This window comes from Sminthopsis crassicaudata, chromosome 6 (assembly GCF_048593235.1).
Source record: "Sminthopsis crassicaudata isolate SCR6 chromosome 6, ASM4859323v1, whole genome shotgun sequence".
NCBI lineage: Eukaryota > Metazoa > Chordata > Mammalia > Dasyuromorphia > Dasyuridae > Sminthopsis > Sminthopsis crassicaudata.
This window is the reverse complement of record NC_133622.1, coordinates 142,529,457-142,555,837: the sequence shown is the minus strand read 5'-3', so window position 1 is coordinate 142,555,837 and position 26,381 is coordinate 142,529,457. Positions and strand designations below refer to the sequence as shown.

At 32.6% G+C, this 26,381-nt stretch overlaps 1 protein-coding gene across 11 annotated transcripts in view; it reads right to left on the bottom strand.

The window, feature by feature from the left end:
- BMPR1B (bone morphogenetic protein receptor type 1B) overlaps positions 1-26,381 on the bottom strand; it is a 497,487-nt gene that overhangs the window by 23,921 nt on the left and 447,185 nt on the right. For all 11 annotated transcript variants that reach the window (XM_074275372.1, XM_074275374.1, XM_074275378.1 and 8 more), the window contains 6 exons: positions 21,415-21,517; positions 20,762-20,864; positions 9,379-9,475; positions 8,032-8,170; positions 4,690-4,882; positions 1,883-2,180 (listed from right to left, as the gene is read on the bottom strand). In XM_074275372.1, coding sequence (XP_074131473.1) covers positions 1,883-2,180; positions 4,690-4,882; positions 8,032-8,170; positions 9,379-9,475; positions 20,762-20,864; positions 21,415-21,517 — 933 coding nt within the window. The remainder of the gene's footprint in view (positions 1-1,882; positions 2,181-4,689; positions 4,883-8,031; positions 8,171-9,378; positions 9,476-20,761; positions 20,865-21,414; positions 21,518-26,381) is intronic.

Genomic DNA, 26,381 nt, shown 5'->3' with positions numbered 1-26,381 from the left:
TGAGGTTCTTCTAACTCCAGGGCTAGCTCTCTCTTCACTTCTGTCACCTAGCTCCTTCTAACAAAAGTATCTTTCATTAAAAAGAATAAAAACTGTCTGAATTAGAACTGTTTGGTAGGAAATCAATAGCCACCCACAATTTTAAAGGAATTGAATGAAGAAACTAACGTGGGTTAAAAAAAATTCTGCTTAAGAAATCTTAGACCTTGTCTATTCCTCTGCTGCTCTATATCTAGTTGGTATTTCCAATGTGACATTAAGATTAAAGAATGAGTTGTCATAGAAAAAATACATAAATAAAATCAAAAGTCTGAAATAGGAGTTAATACAATATGTTGCTAGTAAGTCTGTTTTTGCTGAAACATCCTTAGAAAATGAAACATTAAAAAAAAAAAGAAAATGAAAACATAAGGCCACAAATTTGAAAGTTACCAAACTTTTTAAATCAGAAAAAAAATGTTTAGAACTGAAAAAGATCCCAGAGATCATTTAGTACAAACCCTTCATCTTATGTAGAAGACAACTAAGATCCAAAGATGGCTAATCAAAGTCTCACAGTTAATCAACAGCAATGTCATATACTTCAAACAACAATAATAATAGTATAGCAATATCACTATCATAGTATTACTCTGCAAAATTGATTGCTGTGTTAGTAGCAAGGTTTGATTCAATTAAAGGACATTTATTACCTTTGAATCCTAGAGTATTGAGCTATGTGATGACATATAATGAATCTATGGCTAAGGACCGTGTCTAAGTGAAGGAACAGGTCAATTCTCTGAGAGCCTCCATAGCTGTGAATCAATAACATCTGAAGGAGTTGCAAAGCAGCCTTTACTAACGCAGATATTCCTTGTGGGTTGGAAATGAAATAAATTGGAGGTAAGAAGGAAAAGGAGAGAGGTCAGACAACACAACTGCCTTTTAGTAGAAAGGTCAGAGAATGCAACTGCCTCTCAGTTTCCTTGTATCATCATCCTCTTCTCACATGAAGAGATACATTCTACAGACTGAGTTAGACCTCCAGCAGCCACTGGCAGATGGCGCCAGTACCACAACCGTACCCCATAAAAGAATAATGGAAAATTTTAGAAGCCACTTAAAAACATCTTTCTCATCCTATTTCTTTTTTATTTTCACAATTTTTTAAAGTCTTTTCTCCATTACCTTTCCACTGTCTTAGAAACCTCAATTCACTTTTTCATCTTTCTAGCTATAGCCATAATTTTCTTTTGAAAGTTTTTCACATTTTCCATGCTAGTCCCCAGCAGGATCCTGAAAGCAAGGTGATCTGGTGATAAGAGGAAAATGAGGATGAGGAGTTAAGTGTAACTCTACTCCATAACTCAGGTCAGGAGATATCACTGATGCAAAAATCTTTTTAGTTGCAAAAAAAGTTATTTTAAATAAATATGGAAGTTATATAACTTTATTTTTACTTGTGGAAGTGCTGAAAAATTGCTAATTTATGTGATTTGTAGAAAACAAGATACAATAGATAGGAATGAATAACTATCAGCTGAAGAGCAAAAAAGAACAGGGTCTACATTCTTATATAGACTCACTGTGAGACCTTTGAATAGCCATATTTTAAGACAGGGGTGGGGAACCTTTTTTTTCAGCCAAGAACTATTTAAATATAACATCATTCTCAAGTCATACAAAATTGTCAACTTATAAAACTCAAAAAGTGAGAGGGTGTTGTACCTAGTTTTCATCTCATCATTGCCTGAGATTGATTATAAAAATGATTACTCTGACCTATGGTCTGCTGGCTGGAGGTTCTCACCCCTGTTCTAAGGGGTTAAAGCAGATTATCTCTAAAGTATTTTTCAAATGTAACACTGTAAGACTCTTGTCCAGTTGCTGTGATACTAACCTAATAAATTTAACTGCCAATCCCAGATCAGCTATACAGCATGCTCCATTTTTCTTCACCAGGATGTTCTTACTTTTCAGATCACGGTGTGCAATTGCAGGTTTTCCTTGAGTGCTAAAGATCTCTGTATGTAAGTGGCACAGGCCACTGACTGAAGAATAGGCCAACTTTAACATTGCTTTGGTATCTAAGGTAGTAGACTTCAGATAATCATACAAGGAACCATTCTCATGGTAGTCTGTGATTAGGTATAGTTGGGTCCAGGACCCAGTGCCTTTGATATCTGCAGCAATAAAGCCTAAAATTAAAAGGAAAAAGAAGAAATAAAAAGTTTCAATATTAGTACTTTATTATTACTTCCAGTAATATAATGTTTGAGATCAATAGGAGCCATGGGTTATTTTTGCTTCACATTTATTTCTGGTCCCTGATTAGAACTATAACATTATTGAGCTGATAATACCAAGCAAAACTAATTAAGATAAAATAAGGAATAAGTAAAATATACCATGTGCAATTAATTACCAAATTCTTTCTGGGATGTGCCAATTTGTTTATGTTATGATAATTACTTAATTCATACAAAATAGTTTAATCAAGAACAAGTCATACCAATCTAATCTTATAAGATAAGGGTAAGCTATGGGTATAATTTTTGCAATTTTGATATTCTTGTAGAAAACATTAAGAAATGGGTGCTAAATGATAGCACAATTAGGAAGATTAGGTAATTTGTTGAATGGCTGGATCCATAGATTACTTAAGTTACTAATGGCTTACTGTCCATTTGGAAGGTTTTAATAGAGGAACCCATTCTTGATTCTCTTCTGTTTAACAGTTTAACATTAACCAATGACAAGAGGTTAAAAAAAAATTTAGATGACATTCTTAGTACATTAGTAGAAAGCACATTGTTGGTAAACGCAGCTAACACTGCTTGATGATGTCAGGATTCACAAGGATTTTAACATTTTGGAAGACTGAATCAAATCTACTATGAAATTTGATACACATTATCTTTAGTTCATAGCTTAAGAACAGTAAACTGGAAAATCATGTAAGGCTCTTAGTGAATTGCATATTCAAATAGAATCTGCAGTGCAACATGACAACCAAGAAATAATTTGATTTTAGTCTACTTTAAGACACAACATTTTATACAGTCACATTGTATTCTATCCTGATCATAATACCATAATGGAAGGGATATGTTCAAATTTGAGCACAATTTTTTTTAAGTATCCAATGAAAAACTGGAGAGCATTCAGAGTGGGGCAATTTAGGATGTTGAATATCTTTGGAGTTCATTAAATATGAAATCTGGTTGGGAAAAAAAAAACAACAGGAAGCTTCCCCATTGACCACTTGGAAGGGAATTTAGGCATAGGATGGGCAGGATGAACTGTTTTTAAATATTAGATATCTGTGCTTAAGTAATAAAAGAGCATTATGTACAAGAGAGATTAAATTTGTTCTTCTTGGCCATAGAACACAGAGACAGAAGCAATGGCTGGAAGTTACATAGATATAAATTTCACTTTGAAGAGAAATTTCCTAAGAATTAGCAGTTCCCCCAAAATGGAATGGGGATTCCTCCTTGCTTGCTTGAAATTCTATTAAGAAAGGGTCAGTAGATTGACAGGGAGATTTTCTCAGGCATGGGCTCTTTTTATCAGGTATAAGCTCTTTCCAACTCTGAAATTTTGTGATTCTGAAAATAGGAGATTTACTAATAAGGACTAGAAAGAATTTTTATATATAGATACATATATTTATCTATATCTAACCAAAATAATTCATTTGTAAAAAAACACTTTTTCTATGAAAAATTTGAGCCAGATTATTTTAATCTAAGATGTCTAAGAAGGAAATGAACTCATGTTAGAAATAAACTATACAAATACAATTCCCAGGTTGTTATCTAGTCAATTATGGACAGGAATTGCTGTTGCACTGTGTAGTTGGGCCCCAGTATTCAATATGAAGACAGCAGGCTGGATCTCATTTGGGAAACTGCCTAGCAATCCATTGATTCTGTTACTCTATGCTTCAGAACCTATCTTTTTTATACTAATATTCTCCTAGTGTTGTTATATAGATGTGAATTACAAAATACCACATTCTCATAGTTACACAAGAATTAAAATTGTATAGGTCCCGATGGGAAATGCCAACTTTTATTTGTGCAAGATAAGTGATATGTAAAACACAAAGATATTTATTTCACAGAGAAAGGAAGTAATTTGGTCAAGTATTGAGGGCAAAGGGTAACAAATATTCAGGTCAAGTGCTACAATAGGACCCTTAAAATCTGAAAAGATACAGGAAGCTATTTACATATCTAGGAGATCTTCTCTATTATGATAAGAATGGAATGGAATGTAATCTAGAGTAGTAAAGAAAATACCCATACTGAGATCATTGATCCCCTGAAACAGAAAAAAAAACAAAAAAACATTTTGTTGTAATCTTGCCTAACTTTAAAAATATTCACTTCTGTTTAATCAACTTTATATCAGTTGTTCTGAAATAGCCTTAGTAGTGGTGAGTTTTAATTGACAATTTCCCAAGCAATTGTTTTTCTTAAAGGATCCTCCTCCTTTCAGCTATTTAATATCTGAAAATACTCAAGACCATTTATTCTGAAGACCCTTTGCACTGAAGGATTAATGGCCTGGCCAAAGCCAAAAAGACAATAAGGACAATATTTATAGGTCGTTCTCACAAGTTTATATACAAATATTACCAAAGAAAGGTTTAGAGCTAGAAAACAAATGTAGAACATTTTTATACTGATTTTTACTCACCCAAAATATTTTCATGCCTCATCAAGACTGTCTGATATATTTCCGTCTCTCTGAACCAGCTGGCTTCCTCAGTGGTAAAGAACACTTTCACAGCTACCTTTTCACCACGCCACTTTCCCATCCAAACTTCCCCATAGCGACCTTTTCCAATCTGTTTGACCATCTGAATCTGCTTAGCTATAGTCCTTTGGACCTATTAAATCCCAAAACACACTGTTAGTGTATTCACAGCACAACATATGTGTTTAATCTCTCTTGAAGCAATGCGTATATATGGTAACATATATTTGGGCTAGTTTTTTTCTTTATATAGACGATATTTCAGGATAAAATTATTTCTATATTATGAGGTAGACTGTTTATTGATACTTTGGAGGGAAAAACCTGGAATTAAAGTTTTACACTGACAAGGAAAATGGAAAAGGGCTTTTTATCAAAGATATTTCCTATTAAGACTGAGCCTTGTCTTCAGGTATGGAAGTCATAAATGGAAATGATTTAAAAATTAATTTAAAAAGTAATCAGCAAGCATTTATTAAATGCCTCCTAGATACAGGGCCGGGCTATGCCAGTTTTTGCCATCAGCCCCGTTAGACAATAGCTATTTTATTAGAGCAACTTGCACAAGGACCCCACAAACATTTTCTCATTATCACCAAAAACACAAATCTTTCTTTTAATATGTATCTTATATTTGAAATACTCATTCTATTATTCAAGAAGACTACCTATCTCAATCCTACTCCTTTTGTCACTCTAATTTAGATTGGGTTTAGCATCTCAAATTCTTTGTGAAGCCTCAGAGGACCACTGAATTTAGACCTGGACCAGAGAAAATATAACTCCTTCACTTTAAAGTTAATAAATCAATATATATTTATCAAGCCTGCCTATATGTGTCAGGCACTAGGAATACAAAGGTAAAAACAAAATAGCTCCTGACTTCGAAGAGCTTACAAATCTTTGAGGGATACAAGTACATATATATATATATATATATATATATATATATATATATATGTGTGTGTGTGTGTGTGTGTGTGTGTGTGTGTGTGTGTGTGTGTGTGTGTATACAGAATGTATACCCAATAGAGTATATGTCTGTGTGTATGCACAGAATATGACAGTTGGCAGGGACTTCAGCAAGTCATCTAAAAGTCTCACCCATACACAAAAAAATCCCCAACAAGTAGTCAATTGGTTTCTACTTCCACGGAAGGAAACCCCACCATTTAATATGGCAACTTCTCTCTCCTTTCAAAGTTTCAGAGTTTCCTTCAAGCTAAATATCCCAAGTTCCTTCAACCAATTTTCATATCATGGACTTCAGGCTCTTCATAATCCTAACTGTCCTCTTCTAAACACTCTCCAGTTTTTTGCCTCTTGAATAAACTACCCAGAATTGGACGCATGACACCAAAAAGCATTAACAAGTTCAGGATGTACTGGGAACCCCCTCTTCCTAGAAGCTTTGCATATCTTAATGTAGCACAAAATCTCATTCTTCCTTTTTTTTTTTTTCTTTTTTCTTTTTTTTTTTTTTTTGCCTTCACCTGACACTGATGATCAATATCAATCTTGCAGTTTACTGATACTTTTTCAGAACTACCCTGCACCCCTATGATTAGAAGATGGAGGGAGCTAAGACCTCAAACGTCTAAAATCTCCATTTAAGGAGAGGGTTCCTCACAGGTATTCTTCATTTTCCAACTGGCTATACTGCTTTAGGACTTCTCTACCTGCCAAGGATATGGAACAGATATTCCCTTCCACTTTTGCTTTCTAGCTTCCATGCCAAAGTACGGGACATGCCCCTTCTACTCTTGCCTTCCAGCTTCCATTTATGTGTGAGATCTTTCTTCATTAGATTATAAGTTGCTTGAGAGAAGGGTCTATCATTTTTATGTATTTGTATCTCTAATATCTAAGATCTGGAAACACTGCCTGACACAAAAGTAATTCTGATATTAAAGTTGTCTAATTCTTATTCCTTGATCTTCTCCAGAAGAAGGATATAAGACATTTTAAGCAAAATTTTGGTAAAATCTAACTCAAGTATATCCATATTACTTCTTAAATAATCCCATCAAGAAAAAGAAATGAGATGGGTACATTCTAGGCACAGGTGACATCTGTGAAAAGGCTTTGAATCTTATTAAGTTACAGCAGGCAATACATTAGAAAGTGAGAAGAAATCTTAAAAGATTAAGACAACTCAGAAGTGAGTGATGATAGATGCTATAGACTAGAAAAGAGTCAATGGAATTAACAATTAGTGTCTAGAGTCATCTGGCAAAAGGACAAATAATATAACATTGGAACATGAAAGCAAATTATCAAAAAAGTACTTAATGTACTTTAAAATTTAAAAAAGCAAAAGACAAAGAGGAAGTATTGTATAATATTTAGATAGCTGTTCTTGGGGTAAGAAGACTTAAGTTAAATCCCTGCCTTTGACACATACTGGCTAAGTGACTCCAGTCATATCTCTACCTCTCAGTGCTTCAGGTAGATCTCTCTTGAAAACTATGAATTGCAGAGCAAATATTGACCTGAATCTATAGAATCGTAGGTTCAATTAAATAATAATGATGATGAGGAGGAGGAGGATGATAAAGTGAGGCTCTATTCATTCTTAGTGTGCTACTAAAGCCAGACAAGATATAAGAAGAATCTAGTTGAGGAAATAAAAACCTGATCTCAATAATCACATATGCAAAAGGCAGAAAAGTAAAGGCTTACATGTCTCATTAAAGAGGAAGACTTCTTACTTTTAAACCTGTTCTACTCCCTACTTTGTGAGCCCTAAGGCTCTTTCTTGTGTTTCCCTCATTAAAAGAAGTGCCTTGGATTCCCCATATATAGTCTCTAAAGTTGGTACTGATGACCATCAGAAAACTAACCCCCTCCTAAATGGAAAAGTCATGGAATTCACCTTGAAATATGAGTCTTCAGGCTGAAACAAAGCCTCCTTCCCTAGTGTGATGGTTGGATAGGAGTTATATGTGATCCTTTGGTCTTTGGAAACAGTTCCAAGGAGCAAGTAATAGAACCCCTAGTGAATCCAGAGTGAATATGGTTCCATAGGTAACATTTCTAATCTGCTCATGATCAGAAAAGGTTAAAGTCTGGATTGTAACTCTACCCTTTCATTAAAAAACAAACAATCACATTACCCTCTCTAAATCAAAAGGTTATCAGTTAGGGCTGTAACCAAGCTCCCTAATCTACCTAATATGAGGACTTTTTCCCTAACCAATGCCCTACTTGTTTCACTAGTAAACAGATACCTTCTTATTTACAAAAATAATGATTTAAACACCAACACTATTCTCCTCATACCAGCAGAGGGAGCCCTGATCCACTTCCTGAGCTCTGAGATTGTTCGATTAAATCTTTTAAAGATTCCCCTGGAGGGATGTAAGTCTCATCTTGTTCCAGTCCGATGCTATAACGAGGTCTAGCTTCTTGCCTTTTATACCTAAAGATGTAAAAAAAGGAGACATAATTTAGATACCTGGGACAGTAAAAGGTATAAATGATTCATCAAGTTCACTTTTGCAATTAAATCACTGTCTCCTATAACAGAGTAAGTTATAATTATTCCAAATGTCCATCTAGTCCAATAGACTTGAACAAGAATTATCTTTTATAATATCCATTATTTTATAATACCAACACATAATAAATGTGTTGATGCAGCTTTCACATGAAAACCTCAAATAAAGTACAACCATTATCTCCCAGAAACACTCATTCAATTTGAGGAAAGTATGGAAAATAATTATTAGAAATTTTTTTCCCTTATAGCAAATCTAAATTGACTTTAATAACTCCCAGTTCTAACTTTTGGGACCAAATGGATAAAGAGTCTAGTTTTATTTTCCTCAATAGTTAATCAAGTACTGAAGACAGTTAAATTATCATTGTTTTCTCTTTTCCACAAAAAAATGCAGAAAACTTTAAATGATAAGATGGACAAAAGATTTAATTAAGTCTGCAATTAAGTTCTAAAACCACATTTTACCTGCAGTTTAATTTTATCTTATTCAAAATACTTTACCACATATAATAATAAATGAATGAATTAAATGATTTGAATTGTATTTGTTTTATTTTTTTAAAAATTAGGGTGAGTGATATTTGTAATGATGGTAGGCTGAAGGCAAATAGTAGGAGCAATAAAATGCCTTGATAAGTTATCAATCACCTTACCTATTAAAATCTAATAAAATTATTTTGATCTCATAAACAATATTTTAATAATCAATAAAACATTTCCAAAAAGATTCTTCAAATACAGGGCATGGAGAGAAGGGGAAAAAAATCTAATCCTTTCCTTAAAATGAGAAAATATGAGTTCACTGAAGGAGCTATTCTACCTTGAAAGTCAAATCTTCTAACAAAATAGATATGCAATTTCAACACCTTTAGCAGAATAAGTACTTATAACTTGCATTTACCTCACAATTGGGACTGATATTAATAAATGGCAATAGATTTTTTTAAAGAACAAGTATACTTAAAATAATTTAGATATACCCAGAAACAAAGTATGATAATATTTGGATTTTTTCCTCAGGTAACAAATATGTAAGTAAAACTTTACCTTAATCAAACACCTAGAAGATTCACATTAGGAAGCTACCTACTACACAAAAGGGTTCTACCTACATGTTGAAAACTTACCTGAAATAACAGAATAGAATTATTAGAATCAGAAGGAAGCTACAGACTGTCACAGATATCAATATGGCCTTATGATGTATGGATCCATCCACAAATTCTGAAATTAAAAATAAACATTAATCATAATGGAGATGTTTTCAACTCCAAATTCAAAGACGCATTCTCTAAAAACTGCTTATTATACTTTTTTTGGGTAAATTCTGAAAAGTTTGCTCAATGTTTGATTTCAAAGTAGCAAAAAAAAATCCTTTGTCCCTCTTCTATGGGGGAATTAATTCCTTCAGTTTGGTATCTCTGACATAGTGGTGAAATGTATCCTAACTGCTAAGTAAGTGAATAATTATAAGCTCCCCATATTCACTATATCTAGCCATCCCCATGCTATGTTCACATCCACTTAATTGTGGGAATGTTGGTGCTTTTGTTTCTAATAAGAACATAATTGAAAAAAATTTCAAACTGAAAAGGGAATGTGAGGGAGAAGAGGAAGACTACCTATGATTATCCACAAAATTATATATTAATATAGAGTACTTACAAGCTAGATTTTAAAAATAGCAGTTAAGGTGCCAAAAATTCACAGAAAACAAAATCCAAGAATTGAGGTTGATATACACTATCAAAGCCAAAGATACCAAACCAATAAATACAAAAAGTATGGTCAACAATCATTCATTAACCCTCACCAGGTATCTAATACAGTTCATAATATGGCAGAGATTGTGCTAAAGGGTTAGATATAAACATAAAAAGGAAATACTCCTGCTTTTGAAAAGCTAATATTCTACTGAAAGAAATAGACCCTCACATATAAACATACATACAAAATGTGTATAAAATAAATACAAGATAATTTTAAGCAGATAGGGTACAACCAATGGAAGAGATAAGAAAAGGTTTCAGGAGAAGGATATGTTGGAATTAAATTTGGAAGAAGACAAAAGATTCTAAGACAAAAAGGTGACAATGGACAGAATTCTAGGCATGGAGGGGAAACAATAAAAAGGCAATGGTATCATGTCAGGAATGGCAAGAAAGCCAGTCTGGTTGGACAGCAGAGGATGAAAGGAGGGATTACCTTAGTTTGTGAAGTATTTTAAAAAGCAAAAAATGATTTTTTTTCCAACTTAAATCAGCAACAGAAGAGTAGAAACAGAGAGGGATGGTAGAATTCCTTTCCCAACAAAGGAATTTGGCAAGGTATCAAGAAGACAAGGAGAAAGGGATTTAAGCATATAGTTTGAAAAGGAATAGGTTAACTATAGATTATAGATGGGGATTAGTGATAGTCAGAGATTACTAAGAAATGGAGTAACTAGAAGTCCCATAAAAATAAATAATAGACTTAAGGGGAAATAAGGGAGAAAGAAATTTTAGGAGATTTCAGTTTTTTAAAAAAATTGAGGTTTTTATTTGTGGAAGTGGAACATGCATGGAAGTTAGGTGGTTTCAGGATGAGATAACAAATATATGCATATAAACACATATACATTCGTGTGTGTGTGTGTGTGTGTGAGTGTGTGTGTGTGTGTGTGTGTGTGTAACTGATACGGATTGGGGGGAGTAATGAATAGGGTACAAAAATAAGAAAAGAAAGGCTAGAAATTTTGACAAGATGGAAAAAATTCAATCTCATAAATATTAATGGAACTTACTGGGATAAGACAAATGACTATACAAAACTGCTGTAGAAAGATATACTTTATTTAAAAGAAATAAGAAAGGAAAAAGTAAATCAAATTTACAAATATTTATTAAGTTCATCACAATGTATCAAGTATAATAAGCAGAACAGTTGGAACAGTTTTGTGTACTCACATGAAACACCCAGAAGCATAGTAGAGAACCTTTGGGGCTTGAGACAAGCTTTGAAGAAGAATAGGGAATCATAGAGTCAGAGATGAGGAAGGAGAGTGCATTCCAAGTATGAAGGACAGACTATATTAAGGGAAAGAGCTAGGGAGATGGAATGTTAAGTGAAAAATTCTTGATGCTTAATAAAAACTATCATAATAAAAATATGGTATATATTTTGAAATACTTAGAAATTAATCAATTCATTTTCTAGTCTAATCCCTCTGCCATGGCCCATGTTAAACAAACTTTTACTGTAAAATCAATGAGTAACAAAGTATTTTGCACCATAATCACAAAAGATGCAGAGGTATCTGACAAGGGAAAAAACAAAGCAAAATTCTAGACAAGGGACTATAGACAATTTTTAATGACTCCTCCAAAATAACTAATTTTATTATGAGATTCTCTGTGATTAATTCTGTAATGAAAGTTATTGGGAATTGTTTTTAGTTAAGTGTCAGACTTTCTCTGATGATGTAGCAATTAATTTCAACCCTATTTTCTGTGGCTTATACTTAAACAGTATTATGGGAAAACAAGACAAGTTCATGATAAATGATAAATGATAAAAAAGTTGTCTCTTTCAAGAAATTTAGAGCCTTAAGATATAAAGTTCTTTCAAAATCAAGTGCCAGCCATCACAAATATTATATGGCTTCCTGATCCCCTCTCAGCATTCATTCATTCATTATCAAAACCCTGTTCTTAAGCAACTCTAATATTATAAAAAACTTAAGTTAAACCCCAAATCAGCTTTTTAACCACAAAAGATTCATAGTTTATTTCATTTTAGTAGCAAAATATAAAGGCAAATATTTAAATTAATCAAGCAACAAGCATTTATTAACCACTAACTATTTGGTAGGCACTATGTTAAGTACGGATAAAGAAAACAAAAGTGAAAGAATAGCAGCTTAACTCTAGGAGCTTATTTATACTCATGGGGGAAAAATTACATAGGTACATACAGAATATAAGGTAATTATTTGGGGAAGGAGGCCACCTTTCTGTTTCACACACACAATGTTCTGTCTCCTGATGCCAAGCTTTTCCTTGACTGTCCTTTATGCCTGGTATTTTCTACCTTTTTTTTTCTCTGCCCATCCTTGTATTTCCTGACTTTCTTCAGGTTCAAGTTAAAATCCTATCTTCTTCTTCATCTTCAAATAAAAAAAAAAACACAACTCATCTTTTTCAATCCTCTTAATACTAATGTTTTTTTCTTTTTTTCCCTATTTTAATTTTATATTTAATTTATAGGATAAAATAAGCATTTAATAACACAACATGATGATTGCACATGGAATTGTATAAATATTATGCACAACCTGCTATTCCTTTAAAATTTATTATAAAGTTATTATATAAATTCCTTTTTTTCCCCTTCCCTCCCATCCTAGAGATGGCTACCATTACACAAAAATGTGTATGTAAATGTGTGTGTGTGTGTGTGTGTGTCATTCTTGTATATTCTTTTATTTATCAAGTCTTTTTTCTGGATGTATATGGCATTTTCCTATATGTCCTTTCTAATCAATTTGGGTATTTATCATAATGAAAATGTATTCATTGGAAGTTGTCCTTAAAACAATATTGCTGTGACTGTATATAACATTCTCTTGATTCTGCTCATTTGTCTTTTCATAATTTCATGCAATTCTTTTCATGTTTTTCTAAGATCACTGTGTGGTCCTTACTTTTACATATTACAATCACATTCCATAACTTGTTCAGGCTTTTTTTTCTAAGCTTATCTCTAAGTTATCCCATCTATATCTCATTTGTGCAGAGTTGTTTGCAAGTTGTTTTCCACATTAGGCAGTAAGTTCCTTGAGGGAAGGAAAGGTGGCTTTTGGGTTGTTTTGTTTTCTGTCTTTTTTGTCTTTCTTTGTATTCTCAGGGACATGAAGTACAGTGTACAGTGCAAGGGCACATAGAAGGTCCTGCATAAATGCTTATGACTTGACTTGAGGGAAGGCACTAGCATGTGGGGGAAATCATTGAGGAAGTAATGTTAAAAAAAAAAAAGACTGGAAGGGTAAGAAGGGTCTAAGTTGTGAAGAGCTCTAAATATCAAACAGTGGAGTGAATGTTTGATCCTTGAGATAGTACGGAAAGTTTATTAGGGAGGGAAGGAGATAATATGTTCAGACCCACATTTTAAGAAAATAATTTTTCTTGCTAAAAGCACTTATATTTAACCCATTCATGCTGTGTAATAAAATTTTTGCCCTACATTTGGGGGAGGGGAGGGAATTAGATCATTGTTTCCATTTCATTTATTTTTGCCGAAAAGAAAATGAATTACACAATATATGTTTAAAATAGAAATCAAAGCTACAATTATGCCATATGGACAAATAACTTGAATTTCACTGTAACAGAATAAATGTCTTCTGGAAACCCCCTAGCTCATTTCCTGTCAATGTATGATGACTAGAGAAAATCTCCATTCTTTTACATTATTCCAATCACATTTCAGATTTATTAAAGCAATGAGACAAGCTGGCTCCTAGGGGGCTCTTCATTTACTGTCATTCATTTTTTTTTTCTTATACAAAGTTTTTTTTTTTTTAAACAAAAAAAAGTTTATATTGATTTCCCTATTATCTCTAATATTTCCTTGTCTTCTATCATAAATCAGTGATATCCACCAATATACAAATATTCACCAATTATTTTACACAAATATTCACCAATTATTTCTGCTTATAACACTATTCATGTTTTAATCTAACATTATTTATTCTTCAGATAGTAACAATGTGGACATTCAAGACATTGGCAGTTACCTTTAAAAGGAGACACTACTTGATGTCTATCCAGAAAATGATAGGACACATCATTCTGAGGTAGCATATTTCTCTTACCTTGTCACTCCAACTATGTGGTGAACTGTAATGGAGAAGCCCCCAGTGAGGTTCTGTTCACTCTATTACAGTAGAGTTACTAAGGACAAAATATGCTTTTAGTGCTCCAAAAATGCAAATCTCATGGGAAGCCTGCCAGTTGTATTTCCCCAAACAAGGACATATTCTATGCTTATTACCTTTTTTCGTTCCTTCAAATATCAAATATCAATATTTCTATTTTACTTTTAAAGCATGTAGATGTTCTGGAAAGGAAGAGTCAGGGTCATTTAATAAAAGTCCATCAAAAATAAATGTATTTTGGGGGATACTGTTTCCCTACCAACAATATATTCAAAGAATTGAGGTGGTGATAAGAAGATTTATGTGTTACGTGCATAAGGTGAAGATAAAAGGATAAACGTTGCTTCTGCTCTATTAAATTTAACACGCAATTTTATTATGGTACAGAATGGAAATCCAAGATATCATATACCATTCAAATCTTCAAATATTCATATCCATACATACATGCACATGTGGGTCCACACAAATATAATGGAAGGTTTCCATTTATTGGTGATTATTAAATTTGTAGTAAAAAAGAAGCCATTTTAAAAACAAAAGAAATAAAAGAAGTATTCAATTCTTCAAACCCCTTTCACATAGATATTCTATCTCAAATTCCTGTATACAAGGTTAGAAAGCTATAAAGAACATAAATATAGAGGTTTTATGGAAAGAAATTTAACTCAGCACTTAATGGAACAAATATTATCTTACAACTTTTAATAACATTGTATCATATTGCAGTGGTCATCAAAACCACTTGGTACTGGCAAGTTGATCAGTGGAATAGGTTAGGTTCACAGGACAAAATAGTCAATGATTATAGCAATCCAGTGTTTGGCAAACCCAAAGATCCCAGCTTTGGGGATAAAAATTCACTATTTGATAAAAACTGCTGGGAAATAAATTAGTATGGCAGAAACTAGGCATTGACTTACACCTAACACTGTATACCAAAATAAGTTCAAAATGGGTTCATGACCTAGACATAAAGAATGATATAATAAACAAATTAGAAGAACATAGGATAGTTTGCCTCTCAGATCTGTGGAGGAGGAAGGAATCTGTGACCAAAGAAGAACTAGAGATCATTATTGATTATAAAATAGATCATTTTGATTATATTATATTAAAAAGTTTTTCTAGAAATATGAAAAGGTGCTCTAAATGAGTATTGATTAGAGAAATGCAAATTAAGACAACCCTAAGATACCACTACACACTTCTCAGATTGGCTAAGATGACAGGAAAAAATAATGCTGAATGTTGGAGGGAATGTGGGAAAACTGGGACACTAATACACTAATTCTGGAGGTCAATTTGGAACTATGCTCAAAAAGTTATTAAACTGTGCATAGATATAGAGGGCTAAAACTGAGCAGATGCACTTGGATAATCGAGTAGGTAAGGCTAATTGCCTATTGGACAATTCTCTATTAACATGTTTGAAGGTTGACCCTCCCCAACTATTCTGTGCTGGCTCAATTGGTGGGTGTGGACAAAGAAGAGGAAGTAACAAGAGTGGGTGGAATAGGAGGAGGAAATTGATTCATTATCCTGGTGGTGGAGAGAGAGGAAGGAGGTGTGGAGATTGCTAGATCTAATCCCCTAACCATGACTGCAAAAAACCAAGAATAAAGATTTTTAATTATCCTGATTCCGGCTGATTCTAAGAGATCCAGGGTCCCAACACATACCCTTCTATTTAACAGTGTTTCTACTGGGCTTATATCCCAAAGAAATCTTAAAGTAGGGAAAGGGATCTCTATGTGCAAAAAATGTTTGTGGTAGCCCTTTTTGTAGTTGGAGAATGGCTGAATAAGTTATGGTATGTTACGGAATATTATTGTTCTGTAAGAAATGATCAGGAGGATGATTTTAGAGAGGCCTAGAGAGACTTACATGAACTGATGCTAAGTGAAATGAGCAGGGCCAGGAGATCATTACATGGCAACAACAAGATTATATGATGATCAATTCTGATAGACATGGCTCTCCTCAACAATGAGATGATTTGGACCAGTTCCAATCATGTTATGATGAAGAGAGCCATCTATACCCAGAGAGAGGACTGTGGGAACTGAGTGTGGTTCACAGCATAGCATTTTCACTCTTTTTGTTGTTGTTTGCTTGCATTTTATTTTCCTTCTCATTTTCTTTTGTTTTGATTTGATTTTTCTTGTGCAGCAAGATAGTTGTATAAATATGTATGCACATATTAGATTTAACATATGTTAAATCTAACACCATGTTTAACATATATTGGACAACTTGCAATCTAGGGAAGGTGATGGGGGAAGGAGGGAAAAATGTGAACACAATGTTTTGTAAGGGTTAAAGAACTGTCCACACATATGTTTTGAAAAATAAAAATCTTTAATAAAGAAAAAATGCAAGAGATGAAATTTACAACAATGCTAATAGATACTTCTCTATTCTCCAAATGGAAAATAGATAATTAAATGCATGTGTCTATTAAAAAAAAGGAAATAAAAGATAAAAAACATTCAATTTTTAAAATCTCTTTCATATAGATAGTATGTCTCGAATTTCTGTGTACCCAATTAGAAAGGTATACAGATCATAAATGTAAGTTTTTTTTGAAAAATATATATAATTCAGCACTTAATGGAATAAGTATTATCTTACAACTTTTAATAGTATAATGATCTCTGAAAAGATTGGTAAGAAAACTGGTAGGAAATGGAGGCTAAGAATCTTTCAAATGTTTTTCCTCTAAACTTTCATTTTTCCCTCCTAAGTTTCAGCCATCTTGTTTCTTTAAATTGTTGCAAGAATAAACATTTGTCATAAATGAATATGTTAAAAGCAAAACATTTAGATTTTGGAGGGTGAACTTTTCTTACAATCCCATCAAATTATGTTGTTGTTTTTTCCCCAAATTCTAAGAAATAATGATCCTCTCTTGGTAAAATAGTCATTGCTGAAATTAGAGTCTAGAATATACAATTATATTATTCACCCAATCTTTGGGTGAATTTGTATTTTTGAGTAACTATGCAACTTAATCAAAGAGATTTGTCACTTGATAAAAGTGTTAGAGAATAATTGGAATGAAGAGATTTACAATGCTCCTCTTGTCCTCAAGTCCTTTTGACATAGAGATAAGATACATTTGTTTTATCTCTAAACTAAAACTTAATATAAAAACTTCTCAGAGATTCTTCAAAGAAGAGAGCATTCCCTAACCCAGATAGCCCCATCCCTATCATGCTTAAAATTATTGATAAGATACTTTGCCTCATTAAAAAAAAACAATTACTATTACTGTTCTGAAATAGAAAATCAGTTGGAAAGCAATTTTGCTTCATTACCACCTCTTTAAATTAAATTTCCCTTCAATTATGGAGATATTGTGAAGAAAAATGAACACTCAAACTCAGTTATGGTAGAATTGTAAACTTGTAAGTATCTTTTCAGAGAATAGTACGTTATTTAAAGTTATAAACACAAATTAGATCAAACTTGACCTGGCTAGCTTTAGTGGGCTCTCACCAATCAGAAAAGCAAAATATCAAGATGACATTGTCAAAATTAAATGACTTTGCTTTTTCTATGCTTTTTCTCTATAAAGGGGATATAGCACAACAGCAAAGTTAATGTGGCAGGATAGGAAGATGGCAGGGGAGAAGCATGATGGAGATCTGGGGCTATTCAAAATGAATTTGTAATAATAATACTATAATGCTTTTATATGTTAAAAGACTGTACATTTAGATTTTGTATAAAATGCCAAATCAGACATTTGAATGTGGTTAAAAAAAAAGTAAGGCTCTTTAATAGCTGAATTGGTTAGAATTGGAAACAGAGGGACAACAGTTGAAAAGAAAAAGGAAAAGTAGAACTCCATAATGGACAAAGAAAAGACTGAGAGAATACACTGGTCATACAGACAACTTAAAGCAGAATGTTCATGCTGAAATTACCAGTTGTAACTACCTCCTCAAACATTTAGGGAAGTTTCAAAAAAATATCAGCTTTCCCCCAGCCCCTGCCGTTTCTCCTTTTGGTGTTTGCCTATTGACAGACACTAAAACAAACTCTACTTTCTTCTTTATCCAAATATTATTAGTAATATGAATGTTCCTTCAAGCAAAAAAAGGAGAAATGTTAGCTAGACATAAAGAATGATACTAGTGGAGAAGGATTATACAAGACTTCTCTCATTTTCCCCTGATAATACAGTAGAGAATAAAACAAGCTTAGAACATAAGTTTAGTGACCCAATTAAACAAAGCCAACTAAAAGTACTTTAAAGACAAACCTGGAAGAAAGGCAACAAATGAAAAAAATATGGAAGAAATCTGAGATTTCTTTTCACTGCTCTTTTCACTAGCTATCATTATTAATTAAAATGGTTTTACAGAAGTAGAAAGGGTATAAAAAGGAACGAAGATTTGAAAAGCACAAGATTAGAACAAGTGTAATCAAAGGAGAGGTATTCTATAGGCAAAACAATTGTTAGAGCATTAAAGGATCAATTCACATGATATCTAGCAAAGGTTAACCCAAATAAATCTTTGAATATAAGACTACATCCCTTCCACACACAAAAAAAGTTGTTTATTTATTCAAGCATGTCCTACTCTTCATGACATCACAGACAATAGCACACCAGGTTCTTTTATCCTCCACTCTCTCTTGAAGTCTTTCCAAATTCATGTTTGTTCTTTCTATGATACTGTCTATCTATCTCATCTTTTTCCTTTTGTCTTCAATAATTCTAAACACCAGAGTTTTTTCCCAATGAGTTTTTTTCTTTTCTATGGCCAAATTATTTAAACTTCATTATTTGACCATGCAGAGAGTAGTCTGAATTAATCTCTTTAAGTATAGGCTGATTTGTTTTCCTTGCTGACCAAAGAATTTTAAAGTTTTCCCCCAGCACACCAATTCAAAAGTCAATTCTGTATTGCTCAATTTTCTTTATAGTCCACTCTCATAACTGCACATTGTTGCTGGAAAATCCATAGCTCTGATTATACAGACTTTTGTTGGCAAAACAGTTTCTTTTCTTTTTAGTATGCTGTCCAGATTTTCCATAGCTTTTCTTCCAAGAATCAAATGTCTTTTAATTTCATGTGTTTTAATTTACAAGTAATATCTGCAGTATTCTTTGACTCCAAGAATGTAAAGTCTGATTCTACTTCCATTTCTTTTCCTTCTATTTGCCAGAAAATGATAAAATCTGTTACCAAGATTTTAGTTTGGGGTTTGGGGTTTTGTTTTGTCATTTGCTGTTAAGCTTCCCACCAGCTTTTACACTTACCTTATTTACTCTCATCAAAAAGCTTCTTAATTCTTTGTCACTTTCTACCATCAGAGTGATATCTATATATCTGAAATTGTTGACATTTTTATGTTGCCCTGAGGGGCTCATCTTCTGGTAATGTAATTTTTATCATTTTAATATTCTCCATGGTGTTTTCTTGATAACAATATTGGAGTGGTTTGTCATTTACTTCTCCAAAAAACTAGCCTTTGATAAAACTTTCTACTATAACCTGTTCCTCTTGAATAACATAACACACTATATCTCATAGTAAACCCCTCTACTACAAGTGAGTGAAATAGTAGGGTACCCAAAAAGGGGATTGTTAGGAAAAAAACTACTTTTCTATTGATATTATTTTTATGGGAATAAGATATATATCTTGCACATAGTGGGAACTTAAAGTCCTTGTTAAATTGTATTAATTTTCCTTTATGATTAATACATATAATGTTTAAAGTTGTTTATGCCAAATAAGAGTTGTAACTTATCAGTTAATGTACAAGTTGCTTTTTTTGGTAGAATTATAAGAAAAGGTTAGAATTAAAAAAAAAAAACAAAAACATTTTCTATAAGGAAGTGTTTGAGGCTATGTATTGTCTCTAGTCACTGATTCGCTATTTATCTAGTTACTTAGAGTTTCCCTAGCTATTTTTTCATGTACTTAAGTATTATCTGATGGAAAAATATTCTTTTCACTATCTTCTTATTATAGCAGCCCATCAGGAATTAAACCATCCACCTTCTGACAGTATTGATGAATTCAAGATGAAGAATGAGATATATATTTTTGATATAGTCAACATAGGAATTTGTTTTACTTTATAATATGAATTATTTGTAATAAAGTATTTTTAAAACTTTTTTCTCAATGGAGATAGAAGTGAGAAGGAATATTATTAATTGGAAAAATGAAATTCAATAAAAAAGTTAATTCATATAAATGTTAGTTTTAGAGTAAAGTGTGGTTTTAGAACTATTCAGATAATTAGTTAGCTATAGGTCTGGAATAATATGGAATGATTCTTAAAAATTAAAATTTCTACATGTTCTTAACTTCTGGAATCTTGGTGAAGGAATAGAAAAGTAAACTTGGAGAAATGGGCAAAGCCAAAGTGATATTCAAGTATTTTTTTAATTTAATCACATACTTGCCTGCATGACAATATTTTTACCACTTCATTTTTCTGTCTCCTATTCATACCAATGTGACAAAGTCTGGGTACATTCATGTCTGCAGGGATTTCTTTTTAATGATTACTGTTTTGGATACAATTTTGAGCATTCAAAATTTAAATTCTTTCTCCTCTCTTACCTCGATTTTTCAATGGAGGCAGTGTAGGGTGAAGGTCTTTATTGCATTCATTCCGTTCTGTGCAACATTCAATTGACCTCCTTTGGTGAGGAATAGGAGTGTCCTATAACAGAATCCAAATATAAATGCAAATATTAATTAATGCTTTCCTATAAAATTAAAGGACTCTAAAGTTCCAACTTCAATAAGTTCTTTTTAGCATTTATTTATTATGCAGATAAATCCATTAAATATGATGTTATAATAATATTTTTTAAAGTAATAACTGTAATTCCCATTAGTGTTCACCATGCAATGTTTTACTGAAGTGTTCACATTTTACTTTTTAGAATCTAGCTTGAGTAACTAGACTTTCTTCGAATTACCTAACTTAACTAGTGAAACCTTCATGAGAAATTTTGACAGAACACATTACTCAGAACATAAACAAGAATAATTAATGAGTAATAGACAAGGGGTTTAGACTATTAAAAAAATGGGAATATCTGTTTGTAAAAGCAGACTATAATTGAGACTGCATAGGATTTCTAATGATTTTGTTTTTATATTTTTAGCAAATGAGATTTTTTGGGTTCTTTTGTTTGTTTGGCTGATTAAATCACAGATCTAGTTTAAAAAAAATAATTTAAGTAGAATCAAATGTAATTCCTTACCCGACACTGAAAGTCTGAGCCTTCTAATCCTAGACATCCTGATGTGACCACAGGCATTCCAGAATCATCTTCTTCTATCATAGTGAAACAGTAGCCATCTGTGCTAAAGATCAGAAAGGAAAGAAAATAAATGTATCTGCATACGTGAGATTATTTTAGTATATGTTGGGGAAGGGATAAAGAAATGTTTCTGCCTTATTTCCCTTCAAAACAGTATCACTGAATTGTACCAAGGAAGTGTAGTCTCATCTTCTGCTATGCAAGGGGAATAGCTTTAGCTATCACAAGGACATACAACAATTACTAATCTCACCTCTCCCTGTTCCCCCCAACTTCCCATCCCATGGCCACATATGCCAAGTGAATCTATCTGATCCCAGAACATGAAACCATATAATTAGAAGGAAAAGCAAGGCTTAGGAGGTCATCTTGCCATCCCTCTGTGAACCCCCTTACTTCCATCTCTTGCTTGGGAATATGATAATCAATATAGTATTGTTACTGCAAAAGTACAACAGCCTTATGCCTGCATTCACTAATACCCATGATTCCCTCCTCCAGTACTTCTCTCTCTGTCCAATGTTTCCCATATGTGCTATCTTTTGTTATTAGAATGTTAATTCTTTGAAGTCAGGGACAATTTTACTTTTATCCTAGTGTTTAGTTCAGAATAAATAAACCCGAAGAGTACAATTATTTTGTAAGAGTGCCCTCACTTTTTAAAAGGAGTTACCATTATATAAAAATTATACTAAATATCTTTATCCTCTACCAGTGTTTCTAAATAGCTCTGGCAGTTGACAAGGAAATAACTCAGTCTGTTAAAGTAGCAGCCAGTACTTCAAAAGCAAAAAGTTGGTCCTCATCACAGGCATTTTTCAGTCATTTCTGACTTTTCATAAAATTTTTGGGGTTTTCTTGGCAAAGATACTGGAGTGATTTGCCATTTCCTTCTACAGATCATTGTACATATGAATAAACTAAAGCAAACAGGGTTATATGACTTGCCTAGGCTCACATACCTAGGAAGTATCTCAGGACATTTTGAGCTCAGGTAAGGAGGCTTCCTGATTCCAGACCTGGTGTTTTACCCACTGCCCCACCAAGCTGTTCTCACCAGAGAATAGGTGATTAGAATAAAAGAGAGACAATGATGGGGCAAATGACAACATGAGACCAGTGTCTTTCTGGGACTGAAAGGAAAAAGAAAGACCACTGTTTGGGTTTATTTATAAACATACTGAATTTCTTGGTTTTTGGAAGTATAGAAGACAACAATACAAAACGTGGGATTTTACAACAAAGAAGCACACCTGTTATGTTCTGTGAACTATAATGCTCCATCCGTTGATCTTTTGCATATACATATTCCCCAAAGATGGGCATGACAGTGAAGATTTGAAAGTTTAGTGCTATAGAAAGGAAATTCTGAAATGTTATTAGCTATGATTTGTCTTTTTTATATTATTGATAGTGACATTCTGTTGTTCATTAGTCCTTCAGTAACCATCAACAGTCTTTATAATTGTTTACTTGGCTTGCAAACCTAAAGTGATCTATAATACCTCATATAAATTGAGTACTAAAGTACTAAAACAGCAGAGTTCAGACATCCTAACAGATGGCTTAGTGGTGGCAGTGATAAATGTCTTTGTAAAATCAAGGTCAAATTCATGAATAATGTTAGGAAGAACAATTTCTCTTCCTTACAGCCTATACTATAAATTATTTGGGGGTATTTCATGCTAATTCAATTCATAAATAGGAAAGCCATAAAAATTAAAGAATGCAAGAAAAATTGAATACTATTAAGTTGCAACACAGAATAGTACAGATTAATGCTACTTTTTGGATTTTCTAATTCTTTTCAACGTATAAAATATTTTTAAATGAGGTGGGGGCAACTAAGAGAGGGGATGCATTCTTTCATGAATATATGAATATCCTACCATCGAAATTTCCCTCACAATTCATAATGGCAACTCTTCTACAATTTATAGTTATAAAGATCTGCTTGGGACAAATCTTAAGTGTCTTGCTTTAACTAGCTAATATAGCTAAAGGAAGACTAAAACTCAGGTCCTCCAGATGCTAAGGTTGTCATTAATCCACTTTACCATGATGACTCTCAAAATTTGCATGTAATACATGAAATCCTTTCCTGAAAGCCACAGCATAATTTTGAGTCAAGGGCAATTAATATGGGAAATAATCAGCTTGATTCTTTGACTTTGAGTTTATCTGAGAGTAAGCAAATATAACTTAATATTTGATTTTGGAATATATGTGGATGTGGGTAAATATATATATATTTCTTCTGAGAACTTCAGTACTTTGTAAACAATAATTAAGCTTTGAAAGGAATTATAAAATGATCATATTAGAGACTTATACAATTATATTGTTCTAGAAGGTATCTAGCATAAAAATAAAGATAGGACTAAGCTTGCAATTTCACAGAGATAAGGAACTTTTACTACTAATGTGAATCAACACCTTCTCTGTAACTAAATTTCTTGCCTAGAATCACAGAGATTGTATGTGTCAAAAGTGGGATTTGATGGCAGGTATTCTTTGTTTCAAGGATGGTCCACTATTCACTATGGCACAGTGAGTTGGCAAAAATAAACTAAATTAGTCTTACTTTTCCCTTTATATATTAAAAATAGTACTAGGACACTGGAAGGCTGAATTTGTTGGTAGCAGGAGTTTTATCTCTATTTGAGAGATGGAAAGGATATACAGAGCCCATAATTATTGTTCAATAAATATTTGTTGAATAGAAGGCATTTTTTTTCAGTTCATTCTAGTATGAGTTTTAGTCCTTCATGATATTCTTTTTATGGTTTAAAAATTCTTTCTGTCTTCCTACTAAAAATTGATATGACCTAAAAAGTCCTGTGCTCTCTTTCACCATATATAACAATGAGGAAAAAGAAATTACCTCTACAGAAGGAACTTGATCCAAAGGAAGGAGACCATTTTTGAGACTTTGGCACTAACCATGAAACCCAATTATAAGTGTATAATACAATGATTTTTTTTTGAAATTCTATTCAATTGACTTAAAATTCAAGACTAAAACTACATATTTACTGTGGAACTCTGATTTTTAAAAAAGAATGACAAAAATAGCACATTGCAGCAAATGCAGTACAAATTTCTATCCACAATAAAACATCCAGTTATGCTATGGTACAAGTAAACTGTTGAACTAGCATTTAAGACAGAAACTGCAAGTAGAGACCCAATAATTTGTTTTCTACAAAACAAGATATCATCTTGCTGAAGTATGAGGTCTGATGATGAGAGAACAAAAACCACAAGACTATTTTTGGAAAGATGCTACTACAATTAAAAACTACAAGAGTGAAAATGGTGATTTGAACCAAGACCTTTAATAAATGTCAGAAATAGAAAGCCAGGATCCAAAACCTCTGCAGCTGTTCAAGCAGATGCCTTTGTTGGCATAAGGCCAGTTCTCATGAAAATGCTGTACCTATTCTACTGGTTCACAATAATTAAAGATTATTAGTTGTACTACCTTTCAAGGAAATAAAATAACAACAACATCTAACTAGGTGTATTCTATTTAAAAAAAATGATTTTATTTAATTACATCAAAAGTGACCCATACCCATTTCCTGTTCTAATCTTGATTATTTAATATAATTGTATCACAAAAATTCATTCTAAATAAAAGCTTCCACAAATGAAACACATACATACAAATATTCGTTGTATGTGCATGTAGCAGTGTGCATGAATGTATATATCATCTATGTTAACAATAAATCAGTTCCAAAATCTAACAGAACACCATTCTCATACCTTCAAAAGAATTTAAAAATGGCACACTGTGACAAACACATGCAAAATTCCATACTACAAAGAACTGAGTGCCAGTAGAACAAATCAGCTGAATTGTTATAATTTCATCATGCAATGTAGGATGTGATAACAAATGAGAACAGTGTTTGTGTCTTTAAAGAATCTGAGATCTTGTGTCATGAACACCTGTTTGGAAACTCACAACACCACATTCAACAGAAGGATTAAAATTTCAGCAGGTTCAGGGTTAACATAACCTTTGCAAAGACTCTTATAAAATCCTTTCAACTTTGCCACCTGTGACTTCTCAAGCTATTCAGTTTCTAAATATTATTGATTTCATAATAATTTCATGTATGTGAATCACCTAAAATGGTAAGCTTCAATTTGTACATTTAAGACTCAAAAATTGATAAAATTCAAAAATTTTTGATCACACTCTAAATGGACAAAGGAGTAAGAATTCAGATCTCTCTAATGGAGACTTGAAGAAAAAATTTTCAGGTCTCAGTTTGTGGTTAGCTACCTCGATATTAAAAAACTATAATTTTATATGAAAATTTCCTAAATCCCATAGCTAAAAGCTTTATATTTACTTTTCCCCCAAAACCAAATAATTCTAACTTTGATGTTAAACAGTAAAAGATTTTGGAACATGATAATCCAGAAGACAAAGTAGCTAGGATTACAACCAAGAATAGCAACACAGCAAAACTGAATATAAACCTTCATAGGAAAAAAAATTTAAAAATAAAGGACATTCAAGCTTTCTGATAAAAAGACCAGAGATGAACAGAGAATTTGACTTTCCAAATAAAAGACTCAAAAGAAACATTTAAAAGGCAAACATGAAAGAGAAATCATAAGAGACACAGTAAGATTGATTACTTATATTTCTATATGACAAGATGATAAATATAAGTATTAAGAACTTTTTCATTATAAGAGAAGATGGAAAGACCTCACATAGGGCAGATAGTACTAAGTGATTGTTGGGATGATCTTGAAAAAAATACATGGGTGAGAAAGATGGGTACATTGGGAGAAAAAAGAAGAGAGATAACAGCTGAAAATTTTATCACATGTCAAAGAGACATACAAGGAAAAAACTATTATAATAGAGGGGAAAAAGTGCA